At 45.4% G+C, this 26,189-nt stretch overlaps 1 protein-coding gene across 1 annotated transcript; it reads right to left on the bottom strand.

Moving 5' to 3' along the window:
- Positions 1-20,864: 20,864 nt before the first annotated feature.
- On the bottom strand, positions 20,865-25,783 carry LOC109759495 (reticulon-like protein B2). Its single transcript, XM_020318320.4, has 5 exons — positions 25,440-25,783; positions 21,804-21,984; positions 21,583-21,724; positions 21,423-21,492; positions 20,865-21,334 (listed from the first exon to the last, which is right to left on the bottom strand). The coding sequence occupies exons 1-5, from the start codon at positions 25,660-25,662 to the stop codon at positions 21,168-21,170; spliced, it is 783 nt and encodes a 260-aa protein (XP_020173909.1). The 5' UTR covers positions 25,663-25,783; the 3' UTR covers positions 20,865-21,167.
- Between the last annotated feature and the right edge of the window lie 406 nt (positions 25,784-26,189).

Genomic DNA, 26,189 nt, shown 5'->3' with positions numbered 1-26,189 from the left:
TTAATCTATCCCAAGTATCTTTCAACGACTCATCAAGTAAATAACAAAAAATTCCGGAATCATCTTCATCAAAATTATTCAGACTCCCATTGATGACCCTGGTAGGTTTTTCTATAGCATCATTGTTTATGAGCTTAGAGAGGACAGAGGGATTATCCAAGGTACTAAAACCCGGGAGAGATCCCAGAACCCTTTTTGATTCAGACATAACGGCGGCAAACTCAAGGAACACGAGAAAAGAGGGAACGGAAAATAGGGCGAATAAAACAGCAAGGGTGAAGTGGGGGAGAGGAAAACGAGAGGCAAATGGCAAATAATGTAATGCGAGGGATAAGAGTTTGTGATGGGTACTTGGTATGTCTTGACTTTTGCGTAGACTCCCCGGCAACGGCGCCAGAAATCCTTCTTGCTACCTCTTGAGCACTGCGATGGTTTTCCCTTGAAGAGGAAAGGATGATGCAGTAAAGTAGCGTAAGTATTTCCCTCAGTTTTTGAAAACCAAGGTATCAATCCAGCAGGAGACCACGCTCGAGTCCCATGCACCTACACAAACAAATAAGAACCTCGCAACCAACGCGATAAAGGGGTTGTCAATCCCTTCATGGTCACTTACGAGAGTGAGATCTGATAGATATGATAAGATAATATTTTTGGTATTTTTATGATAAAGAGAAATAAAGATGCAAAGTAAAATAAACGGCAATAGAAGTAGCTAAGTGTTGGGAGATTAATATGATGGTAAATAGACCCCGGGGCCATAGGTTTCACTAGTGGCTTCTCTCAAGAGCATATGTATTACGGTGGGTAAACGAATTACTGTCGAGCAATTGATAGAATTGAGCATAGTTATGATAATATCTAGGTATGATCATGTATATAGGCATCACGTCCGCGACAAGTAGACCAAAACGATTCTGCATCTACTACTATTACTCCACACATCGACCGCTATCCAGCATGCATCTAGAGTATTAAGTTCATAAGAACAGAGTAATGCTTTAAGCAAGATGACATGATGTAGAGGGATAAACTCATGCAATATGATATAAACCCCATCTTTTTATCCTCGATGGCAACAATACAATACATGCCTTGTTGCCTCTGCTGTCACTGGGAAAGGACACCGCAAGATTGAACCCAAAGCTAAGCACTTCTCCCATTGCAAGAAAGATCAATCTAGTAGTCCAAACCAAATTGATAATTCGAAGAGACTTGCAAAGATAACCAATCATACATAAAAGAATTCAGAGGAGATTCAAATATTGTTCATAGATAAACTTGGTCATATACCCACAATTCATCGGTCCCGACAAACACACCGCAAAAGAAGAGTTACATCAAATAGATCTCCAAGAGAATCGAGGAGAACTTTGTATTGAGATCCAAAGAGAGAGAAGAAGCTATCTAGCTAATAACTATGTACCCGAAGGTCTGAGGTAAACTACTCACACATCATCGGAGAGGCTATGGTGTTGATGTAGAAGCCCTCCGTGATCAATGCCCTCTTCGGCAGGACGCCGGAAAAGGCCCCAAGATGGGATCTCACGGGTACAGAAGGTTGCGGCGGTGGAATTAGGTTTTCGTGGATGCCTCTGATGGTTTGGGGGTACGTAGGTATATATAGGACGAAGAAGTAGGTCGGTGGAGCCACGAGGGGCCCACGAGGGTGGAGGGCGCGCCTGGGGGGGGGGGGGGGGGGGTAGGCACGCAACCTACCTCGTGGCCTCCTCGTCTGTTGCTTGACGTCCACTCCAAGTCGTCTGGATCACGTTTGTTCCGAAAATCACGTTCCCGAAGGTTTCATTCCGTTTGGACTCCGTTTGATATTCTTTTTCTGCGAAACACTGAAATAGGCAAAAAAAACAGCAATTTGGGCTGGGCCTCCAGTTAATAGGTTAGTCCCGAAAATAATATAAAATTGTATAATAAAGCAAATTAAACATCCAAAACAGAATATAATATAGCATGGAACAATCAAAAATTATAGATACGTTGGAGACGTATCATCCGACCTACCCGTTCACTTACACTACAATGGCCACATTTGTGCTCACACTATATATAGCCCTTCTCCCCCACGGGAGAGGGTTGACCATTCACTTTGAACAAACCCTAGAACACATTTCACTCTCTCTCTCACTCCTCCACACCAAATATTAGATCCCTAAGGGATTTGAGAGCATTTGAGAGAAGTTGTCCGATCAAGTGATAGATCCACTCCTTCCCCTTCTTTGCACCAAAGGAATTTGTGATTTGAGCAAGTCTTGAGCTTTTCCCATCGTTCTTGTTACTCTTGGAGGTTGGAGACTCCTAGGCGGTAGGAGTCTTTTGGAGAGAAATCGACCATTGTGATTACCCCCGGAAAAGTTTGTGAGGGTTTGGAGACCACCCCAAGGTCTACCACTAGTGGTTGAGAAACGCCTCCGTGGTGTTGTCTCAATGGGAGAATAGGGTGAGCCTTCGTGGCGTTGGTGTGCCTTCGTGGTAACATCCACCTCTCTAACGGTGACGTAGCTTCCCTCCAAGGAAGTGAACATCAGCATACATCCTCGTCTCCCGGAGTTGCGGTCATTCCTAACCCTAACTCTCTACTTGTGGTTACTTGTCTCTTAGCACTTACTTATATCATATTGTGCTTTCTTACTCACATACTTGTGTTAGTTGTTTATCTTGCTTTGCTCTTAGCATCACACTTGCAATTGTTAGGCTCACTTTCATATTCCACATTATTGCCTAAAATTGCTAAGTAATAATTAAAATTTGTAATTCTACCTATTCACCCCCCTCTAGGTCCATCTCGATCCTTTCAATTGGTGACCAGGTCGCCGTCAGCGTCGATATCGGGCTGGAGGAGGTGATCGCGCGAGTCTCCCGCTTCTTGGAAGGAGAAGCGAAGCCGGTGCTATTGTCGGAGATCTTCAGTTTGTTCTCCCTCATCAGCCACTGATCAACAGGGGCGGCGAAGGAAGTTCGCAAGATGATCTGAGAAGACCTCCAGTCTCTCTGCATTCTTGTCGGAGGACAGCACTGTCCAGTTTTTGATAGTCCTTAGGACCAGTCTCAGCACCTGTTTAATCGAGATCCACAAGGTGTTATTGAAAATGATAGAGTTCCTATATTTCCAAAGACACCAAAGCACCGCTGCACTAACAGTGTTAAGGGCGGAATATTTTCCATTTGCTACCCAGAGTTTAGCAACTGATTCGAAGTCAGTCCCAATATCCACCCCAAAATGATTAGTGACCAGCGGCCAGATCTTCTTGGCTACTATACAGTCAAAAAACAGGTGGGTACTTGTTTCTGCCTCAGAGCAGTAAACACAGTCCAACGGTTTAATAATCTGTCTTGTTCTAAGGTTGTCTCTGGTCATCAGTTTATTGTTAGAAAAGAGCCAGAGAAAAACACTTCCAGTGAGTAATAAAACCAACATGCATAAAACAATTCCTAAAATAAGCATGCATACCTATTTGTAAGTTGCCTAGAAAACGAATTTGTGTTGATCAATTTCAGGTGAAGCGGCAAGACCTAGACGGATGCGCCACAGTGGCATTAGCAAAGCCGGACGGGGAGTGACCCATAATGGAAGATGACATGGCAGCAGACCAACGGTGGCGACAAGAGCGAGGTGTGTGTGAGAGCGCTGCTGGCCGGCTGGCCGGCGTCCAGCAACGGTGGGGCGAACGAAAAGAGGTTGGGCTGCGTAAATAAGAAAGCACATCAGCCTAGCCACAGTGGGAGTAACTTCAGCAATAACATCAAGTCCAACTAAGCAAATTTGCTTATGTGGCAATGAGTTAATGAGGAGAGTGATAGTTTGAGTAACCTAGCTAGTTACCGTAACATCACATGTCCCAATGCACTATGAGTCTATAACCTAATAAATGAAGCTTTGCATGATACCACACTTATGTTACTACCTACTATGAAGGTAGTAACATAGTCTAGGGATATGTGTATGTTACTATGCACTGTGGCTAGTCTTAGCCTCTAGATTTTAAATCGGACGGCTCACAAAATCGATTTATTGCCCCAAAAATAATGAGACAACTTCCATAAACTTGGTCCTAAGTAACTTGGTCCTAACACTGCTCTTCTCCCACTTATTTACTCCACCTTTGAACAGCGTCGTCATCCAAGTAGCAAAACTGCCCCCGCGTCGTCCGGGAGGGCGGCTCGGGCGGCGATTGGATCCGTTTTTCTCGGCAGTTCCTGTGCGCTCTTCCCTCGGCGCCAGGGCTCGCCCGCGCGGCTGACGGCGTTGGCGGGATTCCCCTCCCAAGGCACTTTGAGCGACATGTGGCGAGGTGCTCGTGGCGACTTGATGCTGTGAAGGCCGAAGATGCAGTGGCGGCGGCGGCGCTCCATGTCAGGCTGGATCCATTGGAAGGAGGGTGGCCAGAAGGGCACTATGGTGCTTGCCGCCACCACTCATGGACACACCATTGTTTCCAATGGAAGCAACAGCTCGGGGCGCCATCAATTCCTCGGCATGAGCATGAGAATTGCTCCTCTCTTCCCCGCCATGGATTGGATGTTGAGGCCGTAGCCAAGTGCAATGGTCGCGACCATCACTCGCTTCTTTGGCAGGCAGACGCGGTCACGGTGGTCTATCCCTCGGGCTCAGGCGTAAGGTCGGGTGGCACCATGTTTCTGGCCAACATGCTGCTGGGCGGTCATCGGCCGGACGGTAGTCACCTGAGAGGCTTCAACCCGTATGATTTGCGTCAATATGTGAGGACGACGGAGCTAGTGGAAGTGAGTGCTTTTGTAGTCTCGTGGAGATCAGGCTTGGCTGCCACTTTCGAGGACGGTGCAGGACCTTCGAACTCAGGATTTGGAGGTGTCCCTGTCCATCCTCCCCGTCAAAGACTTCTTCGGGGCACAGCCTAAATCCACCTCTTTCAAACCAGCTGACGAGATAGTCAAATTTCAAGTACACCCGACGGATCCCAAGAAAACAGCTTCCATCAAGGCACAGCTGGACCCGACGGTCGACGCCGCATTACGTGCGTTCTTGCGCGAGAACTGGGACATCTTCGCCTAGCACCCCTCGGATATGCCAGGAATCCCACGCGCGTTGGCTGAACATAGTCTCAATATACTGAAGGGATACAAGCCGGTCAAGCAAACGCTGCAGCGATTTTCCGAACCCAAACGACAGGCTATGGGGTAGGAGCTAGCCAAGTTACTCAAAGCCGGGTTTATCAGAGAGATCAAACATCCGGACTGGCTAGCAAACTTGGTCATGGTACCGAAGAAGAATAAATCCTGGCACCTATGTGTCGACTTCAAAGACCTCAAGAAGGCCTGCCCCAAGGACCCCTTCCCACTACCCTCGCATCGACCAGATTATTGATGCAACCGCGGGACACGATTCACTGTGTTTCCTCGACGCATACTCTGGATACCATCGAATTAAGATGAGGGAGTCCGACCAGGCCGCAACGGCGTTCATCACCCCGTATGGGCCTTTCTGCTTCAACACCATGCCTTTCGGGCTCAAGAACGCCGGCGCCACTTACCAACGCATGATTCAAACATGCCTGGAAAAGCAAATTGGCAAGACTGTGGAGGCCTATGTAGATGACGTAGTCATCAAAACCAAGCATGTTGAATCATTGGTGGACGACTTACGCCTTACATTCAACAACCTCCGAACATATGACATAAGGCTCAATCCGGAAAAGTGCATTTTCGGCGTTCCCGCCGACAAACTTCTCGGGTTTATCGTCTCCAATAGAGGAATTGAAGCAAACCCAGCCAAAATTCGAGCCTTGTCACAATTGGCAACACCAACTGACCTCAAGCAGGTCCAAAAACTAGCCGGGTGCGTGGCAGCTTTGAGCCGTTTTATCTCCAGATTAGGAGAAAAGGCATTCCCATTGTATCGCCTTCTCCGACGCACCAACCACTTTGCATGGACGGATGCTGCAATAGCCGGACTGGAGGAAATAAAAACTTTGCTAGCAAGTAACCCCATCCTGGCCGCACCAAACGTCGGCGAGCCAATGTTGCTCTACATATCTGCAACTCACCAGGTGGTGAGTGCGGTGCTCGTCGTCGAACGAGAAGAGGAGGGGCATAAATTCCCACTCCAAAAACCAGTATACTACGTATCGACGGTCCTTACACCATGCAAATCCCGATACCCGCATTATCAGAAGATAGCATATGCGGTCTTTATGGCATCCCGCAAGCCGCGGCACTACTTTCAAGATTGCTCGATCACGGTGGCTTCAGAAGTACCACTCAATGATATTATAAACAACTGGGACGCCACCGGCCAGATTGCCAAATGGGCCATTGAGCTCCTACCATTTGAAATAACATTCAAACCACACCGAGCCATTAAATCTCAGGTATTGGCTGACTTCGTCGCCGTTTGGACAGAGGCCGAACTCCCTAAAGAGTATGGCACGTATTCCAACTGGGTGATGCACTTTGACGGCTCTAAAATGCTGGCCGGACTTGGGGCTGGTGTCGTCTTGACATCCCCCACAGGAGACACAGTCCGTTACATGCTCCAAATACTATATACAGACTCTAACAATGCAGCCGAATACGAGGCCCTATTACATGGTCTCCGAATGGCTGTCTCCATGGGCATACAACGCCTTGAGGTGCGCGGGGATTCAAACCTCGCAATATTCCAAATAAACAAAGACTTTGATGCAAAAGATCTGAAGATGGCGTCTTACCGCAACGCCGTACTCAAAATATCAGCTCGGTTCGAGGGGCTCGAGTTTCATCACGTGGCTCGAGAGAGTAATCAAGCCGCGGACATCCTTGCTCGCATGGGCGCTAAACACGACCCCGTCCCACCTAACACCTTTGTGGAAAGGCTCTTCAAGCCATCTGTGGTGTGGCAGGACGAGAACGGCAGCACTGATCCGGAGCCGATCATACCCCCAGATCCCGAACACAGTCCCGATATCATCGGGGGCTCAGGCACCGAAATAACACCATCGTCCCACGAAATCATGGTTGTAATTGCCCCGTGGATCGAGCCTTTCCTTGCCTACCTTACTAGGAATGAGCTCCCTGAGGATCAGACTGAGGCTCGTCGCATAGTTCGATGCTCGAAGGCCTACAAAGTTCATGAAGGAGAACTGTACAAGAAAAGTACTATCGAAGTCCTTCAATGATGTATCTCCGACGAAGAGGGACGGCGGCTCTTGGCTGAAATACACGCTGGTCTTGGTGGCCATCACGCCGCGGCTCGGGCCCTTGTAAGTAAAGCCTTCCGTACGGGTTTCTTTTGGCCCACGGCCCGGGCAGATGCACAGGACCTCGTACAGCGCCGCGTTGGATGCCAGCTTTTTGCTAATCAAAGCCATATGCCGCCCACTGCCCTTCGAACAATCCCCATAACTTGGCCCTTTGCGGTTTGGGGGCTCGATATGGTCGGACCTCTTAAAGGGGGAAGCTATAGGAAGAAATACTTATTGGTTATGGTCGATAAGTTCACTAAGTGGATAGAAGCCAAGCCAGATAAAACAGCTGAAGCTGGACCGGTCATAGCCTTTATATCCGGTGTGGTACACCGTTACGGTGTCCCGCATAGTATCATTACTGACAACGGCTCTAACTTTACAGCCGATGAGGTGAAAACTTGGTGCGCCAATTTGGGCATCAAGCTCGATTACGCCTCCGTATTATCACCCTCAGACAAACGGTCAGGTCGAACGAGCTAACGACATGATAATGAGTGTTACCTCTTGAGCATTTGTTGGTTTTCCCTTGAAGAGGAAAGGGTGATGCAGCAAAGTAGAGTAAGTATTTTCATCTGTTTTTAAGAACCAAGGTATCAATCCAGTAGGAGACAACGCACAAGTCACCTAGTACCTGCACAAACAATCAAGAACCTTGCAACCAATGCGATAAAGGGATTGTCAATCCCTTCACGGCCACTCGCAAAAGTGAGATCTAATAAAGATAGTAAAGTAAATATTTTTGGTATTTTTGTTGTATAGATTGGAAAGCAAGATTGCAAAATAGTAAACGAGATGCGGTGTAAATAAAAGGAGATGCAATATAATAAGAAAGAGACCCGGGGGCCATAGGTTTCACTAGTGGCTTCTCTCAAGATAGCATGTATTACGATGGGTGAACGAATTACTGCCGAGCAATTGATAGAAGAGCGCATAGTTATGAAGTTATCTAAGGCAATGATCATGAATATAGGCATCACGTCCGTGTCAAGTAGACCGAAACAATTCTGCATCTACTACTATTACTCCACACATCGATTGATATCCAGCATGCATCTAGAGTATTAAGTTCATAAGAACAGAGTAACGCATTAGGCAAGATGACATGATGTAGAGGGATAAACTCAAGCAATATGGTATAAACCCCATCTTTTTATCCTCGATGGCAACAATACAATACGTGCCTTGCTGCCCCTACCGTCACTAGGAAAGGACACCACAAGATTGAACCCAAAGCTAAGCACTTCTCCCATTGCAAGAAAGATCAATCTAGTAGGCCAAACTAAACCGATAGTTCGAAGAGACTTGCAAAGATATCAAATCATGCATATAAGAATTTAGAGAAGAACCAAATAATATTCATAGATAATTAAGTTCATAAATCCACAATTCATCGGATCTCGACAAACACACCGCAAAAGAGTATTACATCGAATAGATCTCCAAGAACATCGAGGAGAACTTTGTATTGAGAATCAAAGAGAGAGAAGAAGTCATCTAGCTAATAACTATGGACCGGAAGGTCTGTGTTAAACTACTCACGCTTCATCAGAGAGGCTATGGTGTTGATGTAGAAGCCCTCCGTGATCGATTCCCCCTCCGGCAGATCGCTGGAAAAGGCCCCAAGATGGGGTCTCACGGGTACAGAAGGTTGCGGCGGTGGAAAGTGGTTTCATGGCTCCCCCTGATGTTTTTAGGGTATAAGAGTATATATATAGGCGGAAGAAGTACGTCGGTGGAGCTACGAGGGGCCCACGAGGGTGGGGGCGCACCTACCCCCCGGGCGCGCCCTCCTGCCTCGTGGCCACCTCGTGGCGTTCCAGACTTCAACTCCAACTCTTCTGGATTGCTTTCGGTCCAAGAAAGATCACCGCGAAGGTTTCATTCCATTTGGATTCCGTTTGATATTCCTTTTCTGCGAAACACTAAAATAGGCAAAGAAAAAATGAAACTGGCACCGGGCCTCCGGTTAATAGGTTAGTCCCAAAAATAATATAAAAGAGCATATTAAAGCCCATTAAACATCCAAAACAGATAATATAATTGCATGGAACAATCAAAATTATAGATACGTTGGAGACATATCAAGCATCCCCAAGCTTAATTCCTGCTCGTCCTCGAGTAGGCAAATGATAAAAACAGAATTTTTGATGTGGAATGCTACCTAACATATTTATCAATGTAATTTTCTTTATTGTGGCATGGATGTTCAGATCCGAAAGATTCGATACAAAAGTTTAATATTGACATAAAAATAATAATACTACAAGCATACTAACAAAGTATCATGTCTTCTCAAAATAACATGGCCAAAGAAAGTTCATCCCTACAAAATCATATAGTTTGGCTATGCTCCATCTTCGTCACACAAAATGCTCAAATCATGCACAACCCCGATGACAAGCCAATCAATTGTTTCATACTTTAGTATTCTCAAACTTTTTCAACTTTCACGCAATACATGAGCGCGAGCCATGGACATAGCACTATAGGTGGAATAGAATGGTGGTTGTGGAGAAGACAAAAAGAGGAAGATGGTCTCACATCAAATAGGTGTATCAATGGGCTATGGAGATGCCCATAATAGATATCCATGTGAGTGAGTAGGGATTGCCATGCAACGGATGCACTAGAGCTATAAATATATGAAAGCTCAACAAAAGAAACTAAGTGGTGTGCATCCAACTTGCTTGCTCACGAAGACCTAGGGCATTTTGAGGAAGCCCATCGTTGGAATATACAAGCCAAGTTCTAAAATGTAAAATTCCCACTAGTAAATGAAAGTGACGAAATAAGAGACTCTCTATCATGAAGATCATGGTGCTACTTTGAAGCACAAGTTTGGAAAAGGATAGTAGCATTGTCCCTTCTCTCTTTTTCTCTCAAATTATGGGCCTTCTCTTTTTTTGGCCTTTCTCTCCCTTTTTTCATATATTTTTATATTTATTTCCTCACATGGGACAGTGCTCTAATAATGAAGATCATCACACTTCTATTTACTTACAACTCAAAAATTACAACTCGATACTAGAACAAAATATGACTCTATATGCGTGCCTCCGGCGGTGTACCGGGATGTGTAATGAACCAAGAGTGACATGTATGAAAAAATTAAGAATGGTGGCTTTTCCACAAATACGATGTCAACTACATGATCTTGCAAGGCAATATGACAATGATGGAGCGTGTCATAATAAACGGAACGGTGGAAAGTTGCATGGCAATATATCTCGAAATGGCTATGGAAATGCCATAATAGGTAGGTATGGTGGCTGTTTTGAGGAAGGTAAATGGTGGGTTTATGGTACCGGCAAAAGTTGCGCGGTACTAGAGAGGCTAGCAATGGTGGAAGGGTGAGAGTGCGTATAATCCATGGACTCGACATTAGTCATAAAGAACTCACATACTTATTGAAAAAATCTACAAGTTATCAAAAACCAAGCACTACGCGCATGCTCCTAGTGGGATAGATTGGTAGGAAAAGACCATTGCTCATCCCCGACCGCCACTCATAAGGAAGACAATCAAAGAAACACATCATGCTTCAAATTTGTTACACAGCGGTTACCATACGTGCATGCTACGGGACTTGCAAACCTCAACACAAGTATTTCTCAAATTCACAATTAATCTATTAGCATGACTCTAATATCACCATCCTCATATCTCAAAACAATCATCAAGCATCAAACTTCTCATAGCATTCAACGCACTTTTTATGAAAGTATTTATTATACCCATCTTGGATGCCCATCATACTAGGACTAATTTTATAGCCAAAGCAAATTACCATGCTGTTCTAAAAGACTCTCAAAATAATATAAGTGAAGCATGAGAGGTCAATAATTTCTATGAAATAAAACCGCCACCGTGCTCTAAAAAGATATAAGTGAAGCACTAGAGCAAAATTATCTAGCTCAAAAGATATAAGTGAAGCACATAGAGTATTCTAATAAATTCCGATTCATGCGTGTCTCTCCCAAAAGGTGTGTACATGAAGGATGATTGTGGTAAACTAAAAATAAAAGACTCAAACCATACAAGACGCTCCAAGCAAAACACATATCATGTGGTGAATAAAAATATAGCATCAAGTAAAGTTACCAATAAACGAAGACGAAAGAGGGGATGCCTTCCGGGGCATCCCCAAGCTTAGGCTTTTGGTTGTCCTTGAATTTTACCTTGGGGTGCCTTGGGCATCCCCAAGCTTAGGCTCTTGTTACTCCTTATTCCAAAATCCATCAAATCTTTACCCAAAAACTTGAAAATTTCACAACACAAAACTTCAACAGAAAATCTCATGAGCTCCGTTAGTCTAAGAAAATAAACCACCACTTTAAGGTATTGTAATGAACTCATTCTTTATTTATATTGGTGTTAAACCTACTGTATTCCAACTTCTCTATGGTTCATACCCCCCGATACTACTCATAGATTCATCAAAATAAGCAAACAACACACGAAAAACAGAATCTGTCAAAAACAGAACAGTCTGTAGTAATCTGACTTGTTCGAATACTTATGGAACTCAAAAAAATCTTAAATAAATTGTTGTATGTGATAAATTTGTATCATCTGCAAAAAGAATCAACCTAAAATCACTCTCCAGTAAAAAATGGCAGCTAATCTCGTGAGCGCAAAAGTTTCTGTTTTTTACAGCAAGATCGCAAAGACTTCACCCAAGTCTTACCAAAGGTTCTACCTGGCACAAACACTAATTAAAACATAAAACCACATCTAAACAGAAGCTAGATGAATTATTTATTACTAAACATGAGCAAAAAAGCAAAGAACAAAAATAAAATTGGGTTGCCTCCCAACAAGCGCTATCGTTTAACGCCCCTAGCTAGGCCTTGATTGTTTCGATGATGCTCACATGAAAGACAAGAATTGAAGCACAAAGAGAGCATCATATAGCATATGAAAAACACATCTAAGTCTAACATACTTCCTATGCATAGGCATCTTATAGGCAAATAAATTATCAAGCCAAGCAAAAACTAGCATATGCAAGAAAGAAGTGAGAAACAATAACAATCTCAACATAACGAGAGGTAATTTAGTAACATGAAAATTTCTACAACCATATTTTCCTCTCTCATAATAATTACATGTGGGATCATATTCAAATTCAACAATATAGCTCTCACATAACGTATTTTCAACACAATCCACATGCATGTGAAGTTGACACTCTTCCAAAATAGTGGGATTAACATTAACTAAAGTCATGACCTCTCCAAACCCATTTTTATCAAAAAATTCATAAGACTGAACATTCTCCAAATATGTGGGATCTAAAGTTGACACTCTTCCAAACCCACTTTCATTATTATTGGAAACATTATTATCAATCTCATATTCATCATGGAGCTTAAATAAATTTTCAAGATTGTAAGAAGAATCACCCCAATCATGATCATTGCAACAGGTAGTGGACATAGCAAAACTAGCATCCCCAAGCTTAGGGTTTTGCATATCATTAACACAATTGACATTAATAGAATTTATAATAATATCATTGCAATCATGCTTTTCATTCAAGGAGCTATCGTGGATCACTTCATAAGTTTCTTCTTTCAACACTTCATCACAATTTGCCGCCCACTGCCCTTCGAACAATCCCCATAACTTGGCCCTTTGCGGTTTGGGGGCTCGATATGGTCGGACCTCTTAAAGGGGGAAGCCATAAGAAGAAATACTTATTGGTTATGGTCGATAAGTTCACTAAGTGGATAGAAGCCAAGCCAGTTAAAACAGCTGAAGTCGGACCGGTGATAGACTTTATATCTGGTGTAGTACACCGTTACGGTGTCCCGCACAGTATCATTACTGAAAACGGCTCTAACTTTACAGCCGATGAGGTGAAAACTTGGTGCGCCAATTTTGGCATCAAGCTCGATTACGCCTCCATATATCACTCTCAGACAAACGGTCAGGTCGAACGGGCTAACGACATGATAATGAGTGCTACCTCTTGAGCATGCGTTGGTTTTCCCTTGAAGAGGAAAGGGTGATGCAGCAAAGTAGCGTAAGTATTTCCCTTAGTTTTTGAGAACCAAGGAATCAATCCAGTAGGAGACAACGCACAAGTCACCTAGTACCTCCACAAACAATCAAGAACCTTGCAACCAACGCGATAAAGGGGTTGTCAATCCCTTCATGGCCACTCGCAAAAGTGAGATCTAATAAAGATAGTAAAGTAAATACTTTTTGGTATTTTTGTTGTATAGATTGGAAAGTAATGATTGCAAAATAGTAAACGAGATGCGGTGTAAATAAAAGGAGATGCAATATAATAAGAAAGAGACCCGGGGGCCATAGGTTTCACTAGTGGCTTCTCTCAAGATAGCACGTATTACGGTGGGTGAACAAATTACTGCCGAGCAATTGATAGAAGAGCGCATAGTTATGAAGTTATCTAAGGCAATGATCATGAATATAGGCATCACGTCTATGTCAAGTAGACCGAAACGATTCTGCATCTACTACTATTACTTCACACATCGACCTCTATCCAGCATGCATCTAGAGTATTAAGTTCATAAGAACAGAGTAACGCATTAGGCAAGATGACATGATGTAGAGGGATAAACTCAAGCAATATGGTATAAACCCCATCTTTTTATCCCCGATGGCAACAATACAATACGTGCCTTGCTGCCCCTACTGTCACTGGGAAAGGACACCGCAAGATTGAACCCAAAGCTAAGCACTTCTCCCATTGCAAGAAAGATCAATCTAGTAGGCCAAACTAAACTGATAATTCAAAGAGACTTGCAAAGATATCAATCATGCATATAAGAATTTAGAGAAGAACCAAATATTCATAGATAACCAAGTTCATAAATCCACAATTCATCGGATCTCGACAAACACACCGCAAAAGAGTATTACATTGAATAGATCTCCAAGAACATCGAGGAGAACTTTGTATTGAGAATCAAAGAGAGAGAAGAAGCCATCTAGCTAATAACTATGGACCCGAAGGTGTGTGGTAAACTACTCACGCTTCATCGGAGAGGCTATGGTGTTGATGTAGAAGCCCTCCGTGATCGATTCCCCCTCCGGCAGATCGCCGGAAAAGGTCCCAAGATGGGAGCTCACGGGTACAGAAGGTTGCGGCGGTGGAAAAGTGGTTTCGTGGCTCTCCCTGATGTTTTTAGGCTATAAGAGTATATATAGGCGGAAGAAGTACGTCGGTGGAGCTATGAGGGACCCATGAGGGTGGGGGCACGCCCTCCTGCCTCGTGGCCACCTCGTGGCGTTCTAGACTTCAACTCCAAGTCTTCTGGATTGCTTTCGATCCAAGAAAGATCATCGCGAAGGTTTCATTCCGTTTGGATTCCGTTTGATATTCCTTTTCTGCGAAACACTAAAATAGGCAAAAAAAAACAGAAACTGGCACTGGGCCTCCGGTAAATAGGTTAGTCCCAAAAATAATATAAAAGAGCATATTAAAGCCCATTAAACATCCAAAACAGATAATATAATAGCATGGAACAATCAAAAATTATAGATACGTTGGAGACGTATCAATGAGCGGCATCAAACCCAGACTAGTGCGATCTCTGCAAGAATCAGACAAACACTGGGTCGAGGAACTTGATTCCGTACTCTGTGGGCTGCGGACCACGCCCAATCGCACGACCGGATATACACCCTTTTTCATGGTGTACGGTGCGGAGGCGGTCTTGCCTTGCGACATCATTCACGACTCACCTCGAGTGCGCATGTACGAAGAGAAAGAAGCCGAGCTCGATCGGCAAGACGACTTGGACAGGCTGGAGGAGGAGCGCAATGTCGCGAAGGCCCGTTCCGCATTCTACCAACAGCAGGCTCAACGACATCAAAGCAGAGAAGTACGGGCAAAGACTTACAATGTCGGTGAACTCGTTCTACGCCTACCAGAGAAGAAAAAGGACAAGCCCAAGCCCAAATGGGAGGGTCCCTTCATTATAGATGAAGTTCTCACTGGAGGAACCTATCGCCTTCACAATGCTTCGCATAATCGCTTGGAGCCAAACCCATGGAACGCCGCACGACTCCGAAGATTCTACGCCTAAATCCGCACATATACCTTTTTCCTCGTTCCTTCTTTTCTCCCTTTTCACTGTTTCCTTTTTTCTCGTTTCTATACGACTTCTAGCTCGTGTTCGGATAAACCGTACACTTAAGGGGTATACATCTTTAAATGTACATACCCCACAATACCTGGGGGCTTCTTTTTCACAAGAAGCTTATTATTATTATTTACGAGCATCAAGCTCACCGTATATATGTGTCGTCTACTCATATATGTCTTTTCCTCGCCATTATATGCACCTTTATGACTTAAGTTTTTGCCAAGCTGGGTTGCCTGGCTCCTGTGCTTATGCCCTACGTTCCCGCTTGTTCAGCTAGGGCATAAAGGGAGCACCTCTGCGATTGTTATAGCCGGGTTATCCGGACGTGTACCTCAGTCGGGTGAAGCCGAAAGCTAGCGTTCTTGAATGATTGGTCGGTGAGCAAAACACGAACTGCCCTCGTTGCAATACAAAACCCCCAGACTATAACGCGTACTGTGAGTTTTTAGCATCACAGCTTCGGTATGCACAAAAAAACGCATACTGGCCCAGGGAGAGGAACCCTTAACGGAACTATTCTCTCTGGAAGATGTTTCTTACAATCAAATGTAATATAACATAACTCCCCGAATACAACTTGTCTGTTCAAGCAACTATGACCGGACTGCCTGGTTTCCGAACATACTTTGGTGTTTACCTACGGTATAGTATTCGAAAACACTCCAAACCTCGGGTTTTCGGAGGTCGAAGCAGAAAGTCTGCCATGACAATCGTTTTACAAATTCGGCTGGAGACAAATTTATCGATAAAAGTACATTGTTACTTGGACTCAAAAACTTCTTCTTCTTCTTCTAGACCCTCTAACAGGTTGTCTAGTTTACAATCCTGTTGTGAAAAGTTGGCGGCCACCTTCACTTGGCCGTACACCAGGCTGACCGGAATTTCCTGTCCATCGGATCCTCGAGGTCCGACCCGCGCCATATGATTTGGATCAAGTCCGGTGTACCGTGTTTTTACCATGGCCCAGGCTTCCCGGGCACCTTCTCGGCATGCCGATATCTTCCATAGCCCAAAACGGCGCCGAGCTCCCTTGAATAAATTCACGAGTTCCTCCATACTTCCTGGAGGAGAATTGGCTGGCCATAAAGCCTTAGCGATGTTTCTCATTGCTTTCCGCGCTCGCTCATGCACCTTGGACAGCTCTTGTAGCAGGTCGCCTTGAAATCCGGACACCTCTTCTTCGGGCCGCCCAGTCAACACACCTACAAAAATAACCTTGTTAGGATTCACATCAGCGAACTATACGACAGTAAGTTAAAAGGCATACTGAATATGCCGCCTCTCAGCTTTCTGTTCTCCTTCAAGGCATCCGCCAGTTGGGCTCACACGTCTTTCAGCTCTTCGCCGAGCTGGGTGTTGGTATATCCTGCAACTTGTTCTTCTTGTCCCTAGTCCGTGTCAGTACACGTTGACCAACGGCCTCTTGCCTTTCGGCATGTTCTTTGTCCGCCTGCGCGGCCTTTAGTTTCTCTTCCAGCTGATCCGACGATCCTGCCATCGTAAAATGCAACAATGTTTATTCGCATAAACATGACTGGCACATGATTATATTTTCCGGACAGAAGGGGACATTACCAGTCGGTGCCTCCTTAGATTTCTCCAGTTTGGCGATAATAGCAGTCAACTGGGTCCGACACTGTTCTAGCTCCCGAGATAGCATGTTGTTCTTCTCCATGAGTACCTGATTATACATCAATCCTTAAAATCAGTTGCGTCAACTATTTTCAAGTCTCGGGGGCTACTGGTATATGACTATTAAATCTACACAAAATGATCTTACCCGCATATCCTTTGAAAGCTGGTAAGTGGCTCCAGCAAGCCCATCCCGAGCAGCTCGGATATATGCATCCGCCGAGCTGAAGGCATTGAATGCCTCTTCAGTAAAGTTAGGATCGTGCATAGCTGCCCTCCAGCGCCGATGGTTCATTGCACTCTCCACTTCGGAGTTGGTGACCAATACATTATCCGAATCGTCGGAGAGAGGACAATCTGGCATTGCACTCGTATCAACTCTAGCCCTAGAGGCAGGGTTCAGGGTTGGATTGGTGGACATATGTCCGGCAAGGTCTTCGGATATAGTCCGGAGAATGCTCTTCCTGAAATAAGGCACAATAGAAAACGTCACAGTTCGGTATGTTTGCCGCAGGGCGTATTGAAAACCGTACCTTTTTTATGAAGGTAGGGGCTTGGAGGTATCGCCGTCCGCCTTTCTTTTCGAAGACCCGCCTTGTGTCGGCGCCCCCTTCTTAGGGGACGATCCCGATGCAGCATGGCGAGACGAGCGCTGCCCCTTTGAAGCACGAGATAGTGCAGTGGGTGAGGCGCGGTGGGAAAACTCTTTTGGAGGAGACGCTCCCTGGGCACTTACATGGGAAGAAGGGAGAAGGCCGGGGTAATCGGCTACAATGGCCACTTTTGTGTCGTTGTAGCTCGCTTGATAGAAGACCCCCTCCTTGAGCTCCACGAATATATCCGGATCTTCCTCAAATCCGGGATCCAGGTTCCGAATATGGTCCTCCGGTTGCGGAGCAGGGCTATAGATCCCCGCGGTGGCCTTCCTCCATTCCTGTTAAAAGTGGTCGGGTTAAGTTCAACTAGTTGCGACTCAGGAAGAGGATTGAGTGAGGTTCTGGATTAAAAGCTTACCCAGCTTGGGGTTGTACATGGAAAAGCCCTCTCGGCACTTGAGGCGAGTGGATTCTTCTTTCTCCCCTTTATAAAGATCAGCCAACATGGCGGCCAGGGCGGCGAAATTGTCCGGACCCTTGCGCCCGTAGCGAGATGTATCATCCTCCCCGTTGTAATTCCACATGGGGAGTCCTCTGGATTGGAGTGGCTGAACACCTCGCGTTATGGAAATCGCCATGACCTCAATTATGGACAGTCCGGATTGGGCGAGTATTTTTATCTTGTCCATTAACATCTTAACCTCCGCACTATCTGTCTCCTCGAGGCTCCGGGGGCGCCAGCTGTGGCGCTTTTTTAACGGAGCATTGGAAAATTCAGTAAGACTTCGTCGGATTAGGTCCGAGAGAACGACGTCTTCAATATAAAACCACTCCGAGGGCCACTCTTCGGATGCCTTCTTCTGAGTGCCGGATAGGTATCCTGTCTCGGCTATGCGCCATACTTTGGCACCGCCCACCTCGAATATGGATCCCTTTTGGGAGCGAGGGACAAGGCAGAAAAGCTTCCTCCATAGCTCGAAATGGGCCTCGCGGCCTAGGAACAGCTCGCAAAGAGCGACGAAGCCCGCGATGTGCAGAATGGAGCTCAGCGTGAGATTGTGCAGTTGGAGGCCATAGTACTCCAGGAGACCTCGGAGGAAAGGATGGATTGGAAATCCAACGCCTCTTAAGAGAAAGAAAACGAAGCACACTCGCTTCCCTTCTGAAGGATTCGGGAAATTCTCTGCCAGGGCTTCGCCAGTAAAGAAGTTAATCCCGCCCGAACGGGGACTAGATCTGCAGGGGGAGATAGCCCTACACCTGGAGCTTGGTCAGCTGGGCATGGGATACAGAGCAGCTCTCCCAATCGCCTTTTTGAGGGCCGTGGGGGGGGAGGAAGAACTAGGAGCGCTGGCCATGATTGCGTGGTTTCTTGAGGCAAGTTCGAAGGATTTTCGCCTGGTATGGAATGGCATCTGAGATCTAATATCCTTAAATAGACACCTTCCGTACATTGTCGGGGGGTTATCTGTAAAAATGCTTGGACCCTTCGTATTCATTTGCCACGTGGAAGCTAAGGCGAGGAAGCACAGAAGCCGAAGGGTATGACATTTAATGTAAAACCGAGCTGTTCGAAGAATTCACCTTATCAAGACCGAAGATGTAAGGGCCGAATATAGCCCTTCGATTCAGATGCTTTGAAGTGTTCGGAGGAGGAACCCGCTTGCAATGCCGAAGACAATTTGCACGCCGGACACGTCGTCATTGAAGACTGGTTCGGGGGCTACTGAGGGAGTCCTGGATTACGGGGTCCTCGGGCGTCCGGGCTATGTGACGTGGGCCGGACTGATGGGCCGTGAAGATACAAGACGGAAGACTTTCCCCGTGTCCGGATGGGACTCTCCTTGGCGTGGAAGGCAAGCTTGGCGTGCGGGTATGAAGATTCTTTTCTCTGTAAACCGACTCTGTACAACCCTAGCCCCCTCCGGTGTCTATATAAACCGGAGGGTTTAGTCCGTAGAGTCAATCATAATCATATAGGCTAGACATCTAGGGTTTAGCCATTACGATCTCGAGGTAGATCAACTCTTGTAACCCTATACTCATCAAAGTCAATCAAACAGGAAATAGGGTATTACCTTCATTAAGAGGGCCCGAACCTAGGTGAACATTGTGTCCCCTGTCTTCTGTTACCCTCGATCCTTAGGCGCACAGTTCGGGACCCCCTACCCGAGATCTGCCGGTTTTGACACCGACAGTGGTGGCGAGTGGCTCTTGTCGAGTCTCGTCAACCTACCTATGCAGATATGGTCATTGCTCGCCTAGGACCGTACGCGTATGCAACTATTGGGATCGAGGCAAGTGGAGGAGACATCAAAATTCGACTTCGATTGGATGGTACATCTGAGTACCCAGTCTTGAGCTCCGGGACGAAAACTTTGGTATGGCCCTAGTTGGTTATACCTGGCAATGACGGTGTTCTTGCGTCGTTACCTTGATGATGGCGTTGCTCGGAGATTGCTCGGATTTAATCTTTAGGGTGAAAACCCACGGTCTGACCTTTGATGATTGGATTGGGCGATGGCAACACTTGTCCACCGTTCCCTTGTTGGAGGTGTCGCTTTTAAAGAACCCTTCTCGTCATTTTTATGTTGTCAAAAGATTGTTGGCGCGGATGGTCGCTGCATGTATATCGTTAATCGGTGCTTTCTTTTCTTTTTTTTGCGGGAAAAAAGGAATTCTCATTACTCAAGGAGGCTTCTCAGCGAGAGCCAGGTTTATAACAAAGTCCATCCCGGCAGTAAGCCAGACTGCTGTGCGCAGAGTGCTACGGCCATAGGCGGCCAGCTCATGACTAATCATGTTCTGCAGACGGCTACAAAGAGTAAAAGAGATCTCCCTAGCATCGCTTCCAGCCAACCTACGAATCTCCTTTATAAGTGCACGATGTGACGATCTATCCGGATAGGGGCTTTCATTGCTTTGGTTTTTTTCATCCGGATAGTTTTGTGTGTGTTAAGTAGGCTGTGTGCATTCTAATTATGCAGAGGCCGGGTGTGTACTCGTTATACTCATTATGATTGTATCCCTTGATGCTACATTATGAATTAATAAAAAATTTAATAAAAAGCACCCTTTATTAAAAAAAAAACTTAAGAAACAAACAGCATCGACGTCTGTCTGTTCGTGTTCTCTCTTCTCATTCTCTTTCTCCAACATCACCAACAAAAACGTCACGTCTTAAGAAACATTAAGAACCTTTGGGGGGCCCGTACCGAGGAGACCACCGAATCTTGTTGCCTTTCGGATCACACTCGTTTCACCCAGTTTGCACAAACAATCACAGCAAAGATAGTGAATAAATAGTACTGTAACTGGTCGCATTCAGCAGGTTATTTTCCTTCAAGAACATCCATTCAGGTTTTCACTAAGAACATCCACACGAGAACACATCTGCCGCACGTACAAACAGGTGACAGGACAGGTATCTACAAGCGACTGCGGTAGTAGAAAGGTAGCAGTTCGAAGGTTTCAGAGTTGCATATACAAATAGCTAATACAATGCTGAGCAGAAGGCAAGACCTGACGTCTCGTCGCATTACGCATATCGATCACGGAACCACGAACCCGACCCAGCATGCACTCACGAGACACCCAGCATTCTAGGTCTTCTTGGTTTTCGCCGGTCCTCGGGGTATCTTGCTCAGAACCTTCTGGTCCAGCACCTGGTAGTGCTTGCACGCCTCGGTATGGGCCTTTCCGGCGAAGTGGTCCACCTTGTCCTGGTACTTGTCGTACAAGATCGGCACCGTGTGGATCATCAGGACCGCTGTTTGGGATCTCAACTATATCAGCTCAATAGCTTATAACATGCAGGGTCTCCACAATGTTGTGTACATAAATAGAAAATACATTACCAATATATATCAAGGTGAGGAAATCACAGCAGCTTCCAACTTCTGACAGAACCCAGAGACCAGCAATCACCTGGAAAACGCAAGAGTTACTATTAGATACGCAGGCAAAAAAGCTGAACACTTCAAAACCATTGTGTAGTTTTGATGGCAGAAAACGTACTCCAAGGAATTTCTTCAGATCATGCCCCATTGCAATCTCCCGCAACAAGTGAAGTGATCTATTGACATCGTTGCGTAATGCCCGCGATACATTCAAAGCGAGGTCTTCAGGTATCTCAACCACAGGAATATCCGGCGGACTCCTAGAAAAGTTAACACTTGATGGAACACGGAAGCAGTACCAACCAGAACATGTAGAAGATCACAATATATATCACTTACTTCTTGATGAAGGTCATAGCTTTGGACCACACGAACAAGATGGCCAGCACACCAATCATCACATGGGATAACAGAGTTAAGAGGTGGTAATCAAGCACTTCAAATAGAACCCATATGACAGTTGTGCCACCGATCACTACAGCAGTTGTTTTCTTGTCCTTCCATAACAGTACATCAGCAGCTGCACAGGAGTGTAACAACAAACAGAGCAATCAGAATCGTCATAGTGCAGCCACGACTTCATAATTTTGTCATGATGGCATGTCCTTGTCATCAATGGAGCTATTATTGCTATAGCAGAAAAAAAATACTTCACCCTTTTCATGTGCAAAGAGCATACCATTATTCTTGTGAACAACAACAAAACCTCTGGAGACCTAAGTTATCACTAATAAACAACTTCACTAATTTTACATGTTTATGGGTCACCCCATATATCAATTTGTGATCACCAAACAGCGGAGTAATAAGAAGGAAATGATCTATATGCCCGCAGATTTTGCGTCCTGGATTCTGGGTTTCTCTACCATTTGATACTTAGTTTTAATATTTCGGAGGTAAATCCAGGACTCACTACTCATCCGGAAGTGTTAAATTTACGTTCTACCCCCTCCGTCCCAAAGTAAGTGTCTCAACTTTGTACTAACTCTAGTACAAAGTTGTACCAAGGTTGAGACACTTATTTTGGGACAGAGGGAGTAATATACATGGTGTTTATGTTTTCCGGGGGTTTCAGCATCCTTTCCGAAGAAAAAAAAATATGTTTTCCGATGAAATATGCACAATACTCTTCATATACCCCTACCCACAACTAGGAGAATGCAAATTCTGACTATTTTGACTCAGAATCAACAATTTAAACATCTTTCAGTAGGACCTTCATGTAAGATATCATGGACCACAGTCGACTTCTACCACATGTAAAGATATTTTCTCCCTCTTTTGCTACACTCACTTCTTGACAATGATTCCCCCTTCCAACCTGCTGTTCACCATTCTATATTTTAGCCCCATGTTCTACTTCCCTTCTCAACAAGGGCATGCCAAAACGAGGGTGACAAAATCCAAATGATATCAGCTGGTTTAGGAGACCGGCATAGGCCCCAATGGTTCGGTTTTATCTTCGAGAACCATCTGTACATGCGCAAAAGAAGGGTTTATATTTTCACAATTTTAACTACTGGTATATACTACTTGAAGCAATTAGAAGTGTGTATGTACAGAAGCCACACATCGATTTAAAAGGAAGTGGCTGGGATAAACTGGCCATGGGACCACCAAGCCCCAAAAAGGAGAAGACCAACCATAGCCGGTTCTGGAACCCTGCATGGGCTATACTTCTGCTAGTATATAAATGTGACTTCATGTATCTCTTCCACAACCCTGAGAGGTTGAAACCTCCCTAAACTAACTCTGTGGTGCCTAACGCAGACCTTTCCTAAACTTCCAGACAATGAACATTTTCCCCCTTCAACAACAACGAAACTAGCATAGTAAGAGAAATAAGGATGCATCTCCAAGGATCGGCTATACTTCTACTATCAAAGGTATACTAAGGATTGCTCTCCAGATCTGATGGCTGTTGCCGGCAACTCATACTGGTGTGATTGTGGGATGCAGTCGGAATGCTCCGTTGTGGGTTTGACGGTTCCCACTTCAATCAGTTTGCCTTGGACAGTGGTGAGATCCAATCTATGGATGATGACTTGACGCAAAGGGTATGATTGTGCAGCACAGACGATGGGAATTTGCCCATGACATGTAGCCGCTTGGACAGTGGAAAAGTGGCGGTGACAACATAGGTTTGACTTCGATTTGGTGGTGCTTCTCGAGTACCCGGTCTCGAGCTCCGGGGTGAAAACCCTAGGTATGACACGAATTGGTTATACCTGGCAATGACATGTATTTGTATCGTTACCTTATTGAAGGCATTGCTCGGAATTGCTCGGATCTGTTCTTCGGGGTGAAAACCTAAAATCTGACCTATAGGTGGTTTGATTCGGTGATGGCGGCGCTTGAGCGTCATTCCCTTCCTGAAGGCATTGCTGTTGAAGAACATCGTTGTCCTTGTGGTGTCAAAAGATGGTTGGTGCAGATACAGTCATTGCTGTAGTTTGTTGATCGCTGTTTTGATCACTTCGAGTTATTTTCTTTTTCGTCGCTTGGGCATAGCTTTGGTCTTATATGACTTCGCCTTTTGCCAGCGTGTTCATTAGTGTGTGAGTTGATGTTGGCTGTGTGCATCTTTGTTATGCAGAGGCCGGGTGTGTGCTCATCATGTTTGTATCCACTTGATGCTTCATGTTGAGTTAATAAAATTCACCCTTTGTCGAAAAATACTAAGGATTGCTCTGTATAGCAACATATCATATAACATTGCTTATAGCAAGTTGCAAGCCATAATTTGTTTGGGAAGGAGGTTCTAGAAGATAATAATTGAGACTTTAGCATAGTGGACTAAGTAGGTTCACAAGTCCATTTCACTTTTTCGAAAGACGTTTCACAAGTCAATGTTTTTTCTTTCATGAAAAGATGGTTCACAGGTCCATCTGGATACCAAAATTCAAGTGGGCTTCGCAGTTACAACATAGCTGATGTTGCCACTTGCAAGAAGTCACCAAAAAGAATCCTTACAACTTTCCTGTTTTCCAGGGGTAACGTATAGTCCATACAAAACTGGATAGAAAGATGCTGGTTCCAACAGATAGGCTCATTATTCCATTTCACAGTTACCATCACATGATATCTACTGGGTCAACAAGAAAACTGTAGAAAGGTTCAGATTGAATATATTCTTTAGGCTTTTGAATTACCAACGAAGTACAAAAACGTACTACATGTTGAGACGGATGGGGGGGGGGGGGGGGGGGGGGGGGGGTGATCTTGAGATTTCTCCATTTCAATTTGACCGATTTAATCAATATGTTTCACAGTACTAGTAGCACATATTCGACTTCCTTTGAAACAAGTGGTCTGGGTCAACAGTTCGTGGACTTGACAGTTTGTTCAGCCTAGAAGTAAAGACTTTGCAGCCCAGAAGGTAACGAGCCCCGTTTATTTCACAGAATCGAGGAACTCAAAAGCCAACCATCCACCAAAAAATCAGAAAATTATAGGTGGGTGCTTTCTTGGGGCAAAAGAAGTCCTCTTATGTTGTTATTTCAGAATTAGCTATGTAGACCGAGCAAACGTTTTATCCCTCACGCTATCTGCAGTCCGCAGTACACAAATTGAGCACCCAACCTCAAATCAGACAATGACAACTACGACAGCGAAACAATTGCAGATACTTGATGAAGATCTAAAGCGATGTTAATTAGAACACGCGTCAACAACTGAAGATCTAAGCGGATGTTAATTAGAACACGCATCAAGGACTGAAGAAATCAGAAGGAAGCAACTACCGACCAAGTAATTCTATCCGGCTAACTGCTAGCTAAACGCCTAAACCCTTCCCAGCTGAACCACCACACGCGCACAAAATGGAAATCGCCCACCTGTGGTGCGAACTAATAATTGAAAAATCAAACAAATCCAGTACTCACCACCACAAATTAAGGAGTACTGGGTACTAGGCGAAAATAAATAGTACTAATAAATGGAAAAGGAAAAGGAAAAGGAACGGAGAGCTCGTACTTTTACCGCCACCGAGCACCTTGTGCACGGAGGTGTCCTCGCCGAGCAGCCTGAACCCCCGGGACCTGACCGTCGTGTCCGGCGCAGGCGCAGGCGGGGCCGCCTTCTCCGGCGAGGCGTCGGTGCTAGCCGGCGGCTCCGCCGATAGCGGCGGGGCGCCCTCGGCGGGCACTGCCGGGGTCGGCGGGGGCGCGGCGACGGTCTCCTCGGCTGGATCGGCCATGGATGGTGCAAACGAAGCTACAGGAAAGCTAAGCACGAGTTCCCCTCTGGTTCTCTGCTCTCGTAAAGCACGCGGTGTGTGGTGGAAGTGTGCGCCTTGGCTGCCTTTTTCTCATCGGCGAAAGAGAGGTGGATGGACGGAGATCTCTAGAATATGGAGCGAGTGGGACGGGCCGTTAGGGGCCGTCACGGCGTGCTGCCGCCTTTCGGTGGTGGAGCAGGTACTACGTGCACCCGGGAAATCGTTGCTTTTCGTTACAAATTTTAGGCAAGTGGTAATTTAAAAGGGCGTGCTAAGCGTCGGCCGGTGGATCTCTCACGAGCCGCCTGTTTGTATGTCGCGAGCCCGCCAGTTTCTCTTTTCTAATTTCTTGCAATAATACTCTTTTTGCGAAACCTCGTCTTTTCTAATTTCCTGCAACAAGACCATTGTTGCGAAATCTTTTTTTCTCTAATTTCCTGCAACAAGTCCTCTGTTGCAAAAACCTCTTCTTCTTTAATTTTCTGCAACAAGAACCTTGCTGCAAA

The sequence above is a fragment of the Aegilops tauschii genome, chromosome 7, assembly GCF_002575655.3.
Source record: "Aegilops tauschii subsp. strangulata cultivar AL8/78 chromosome 7, Aet v6.0, whole genome shotgun sequence".
Lineage (NCBI taxonomy): Eukaryota > Viridiplantae > Streptophyta > Magnoliopsida > Poales > Poaceae > Aegilops > Aegilops tauschii.
Note: the sequence above shows the minus strand (reverse complement) of the source record. Positions and strands in the feature narration are given on the sequence as shown.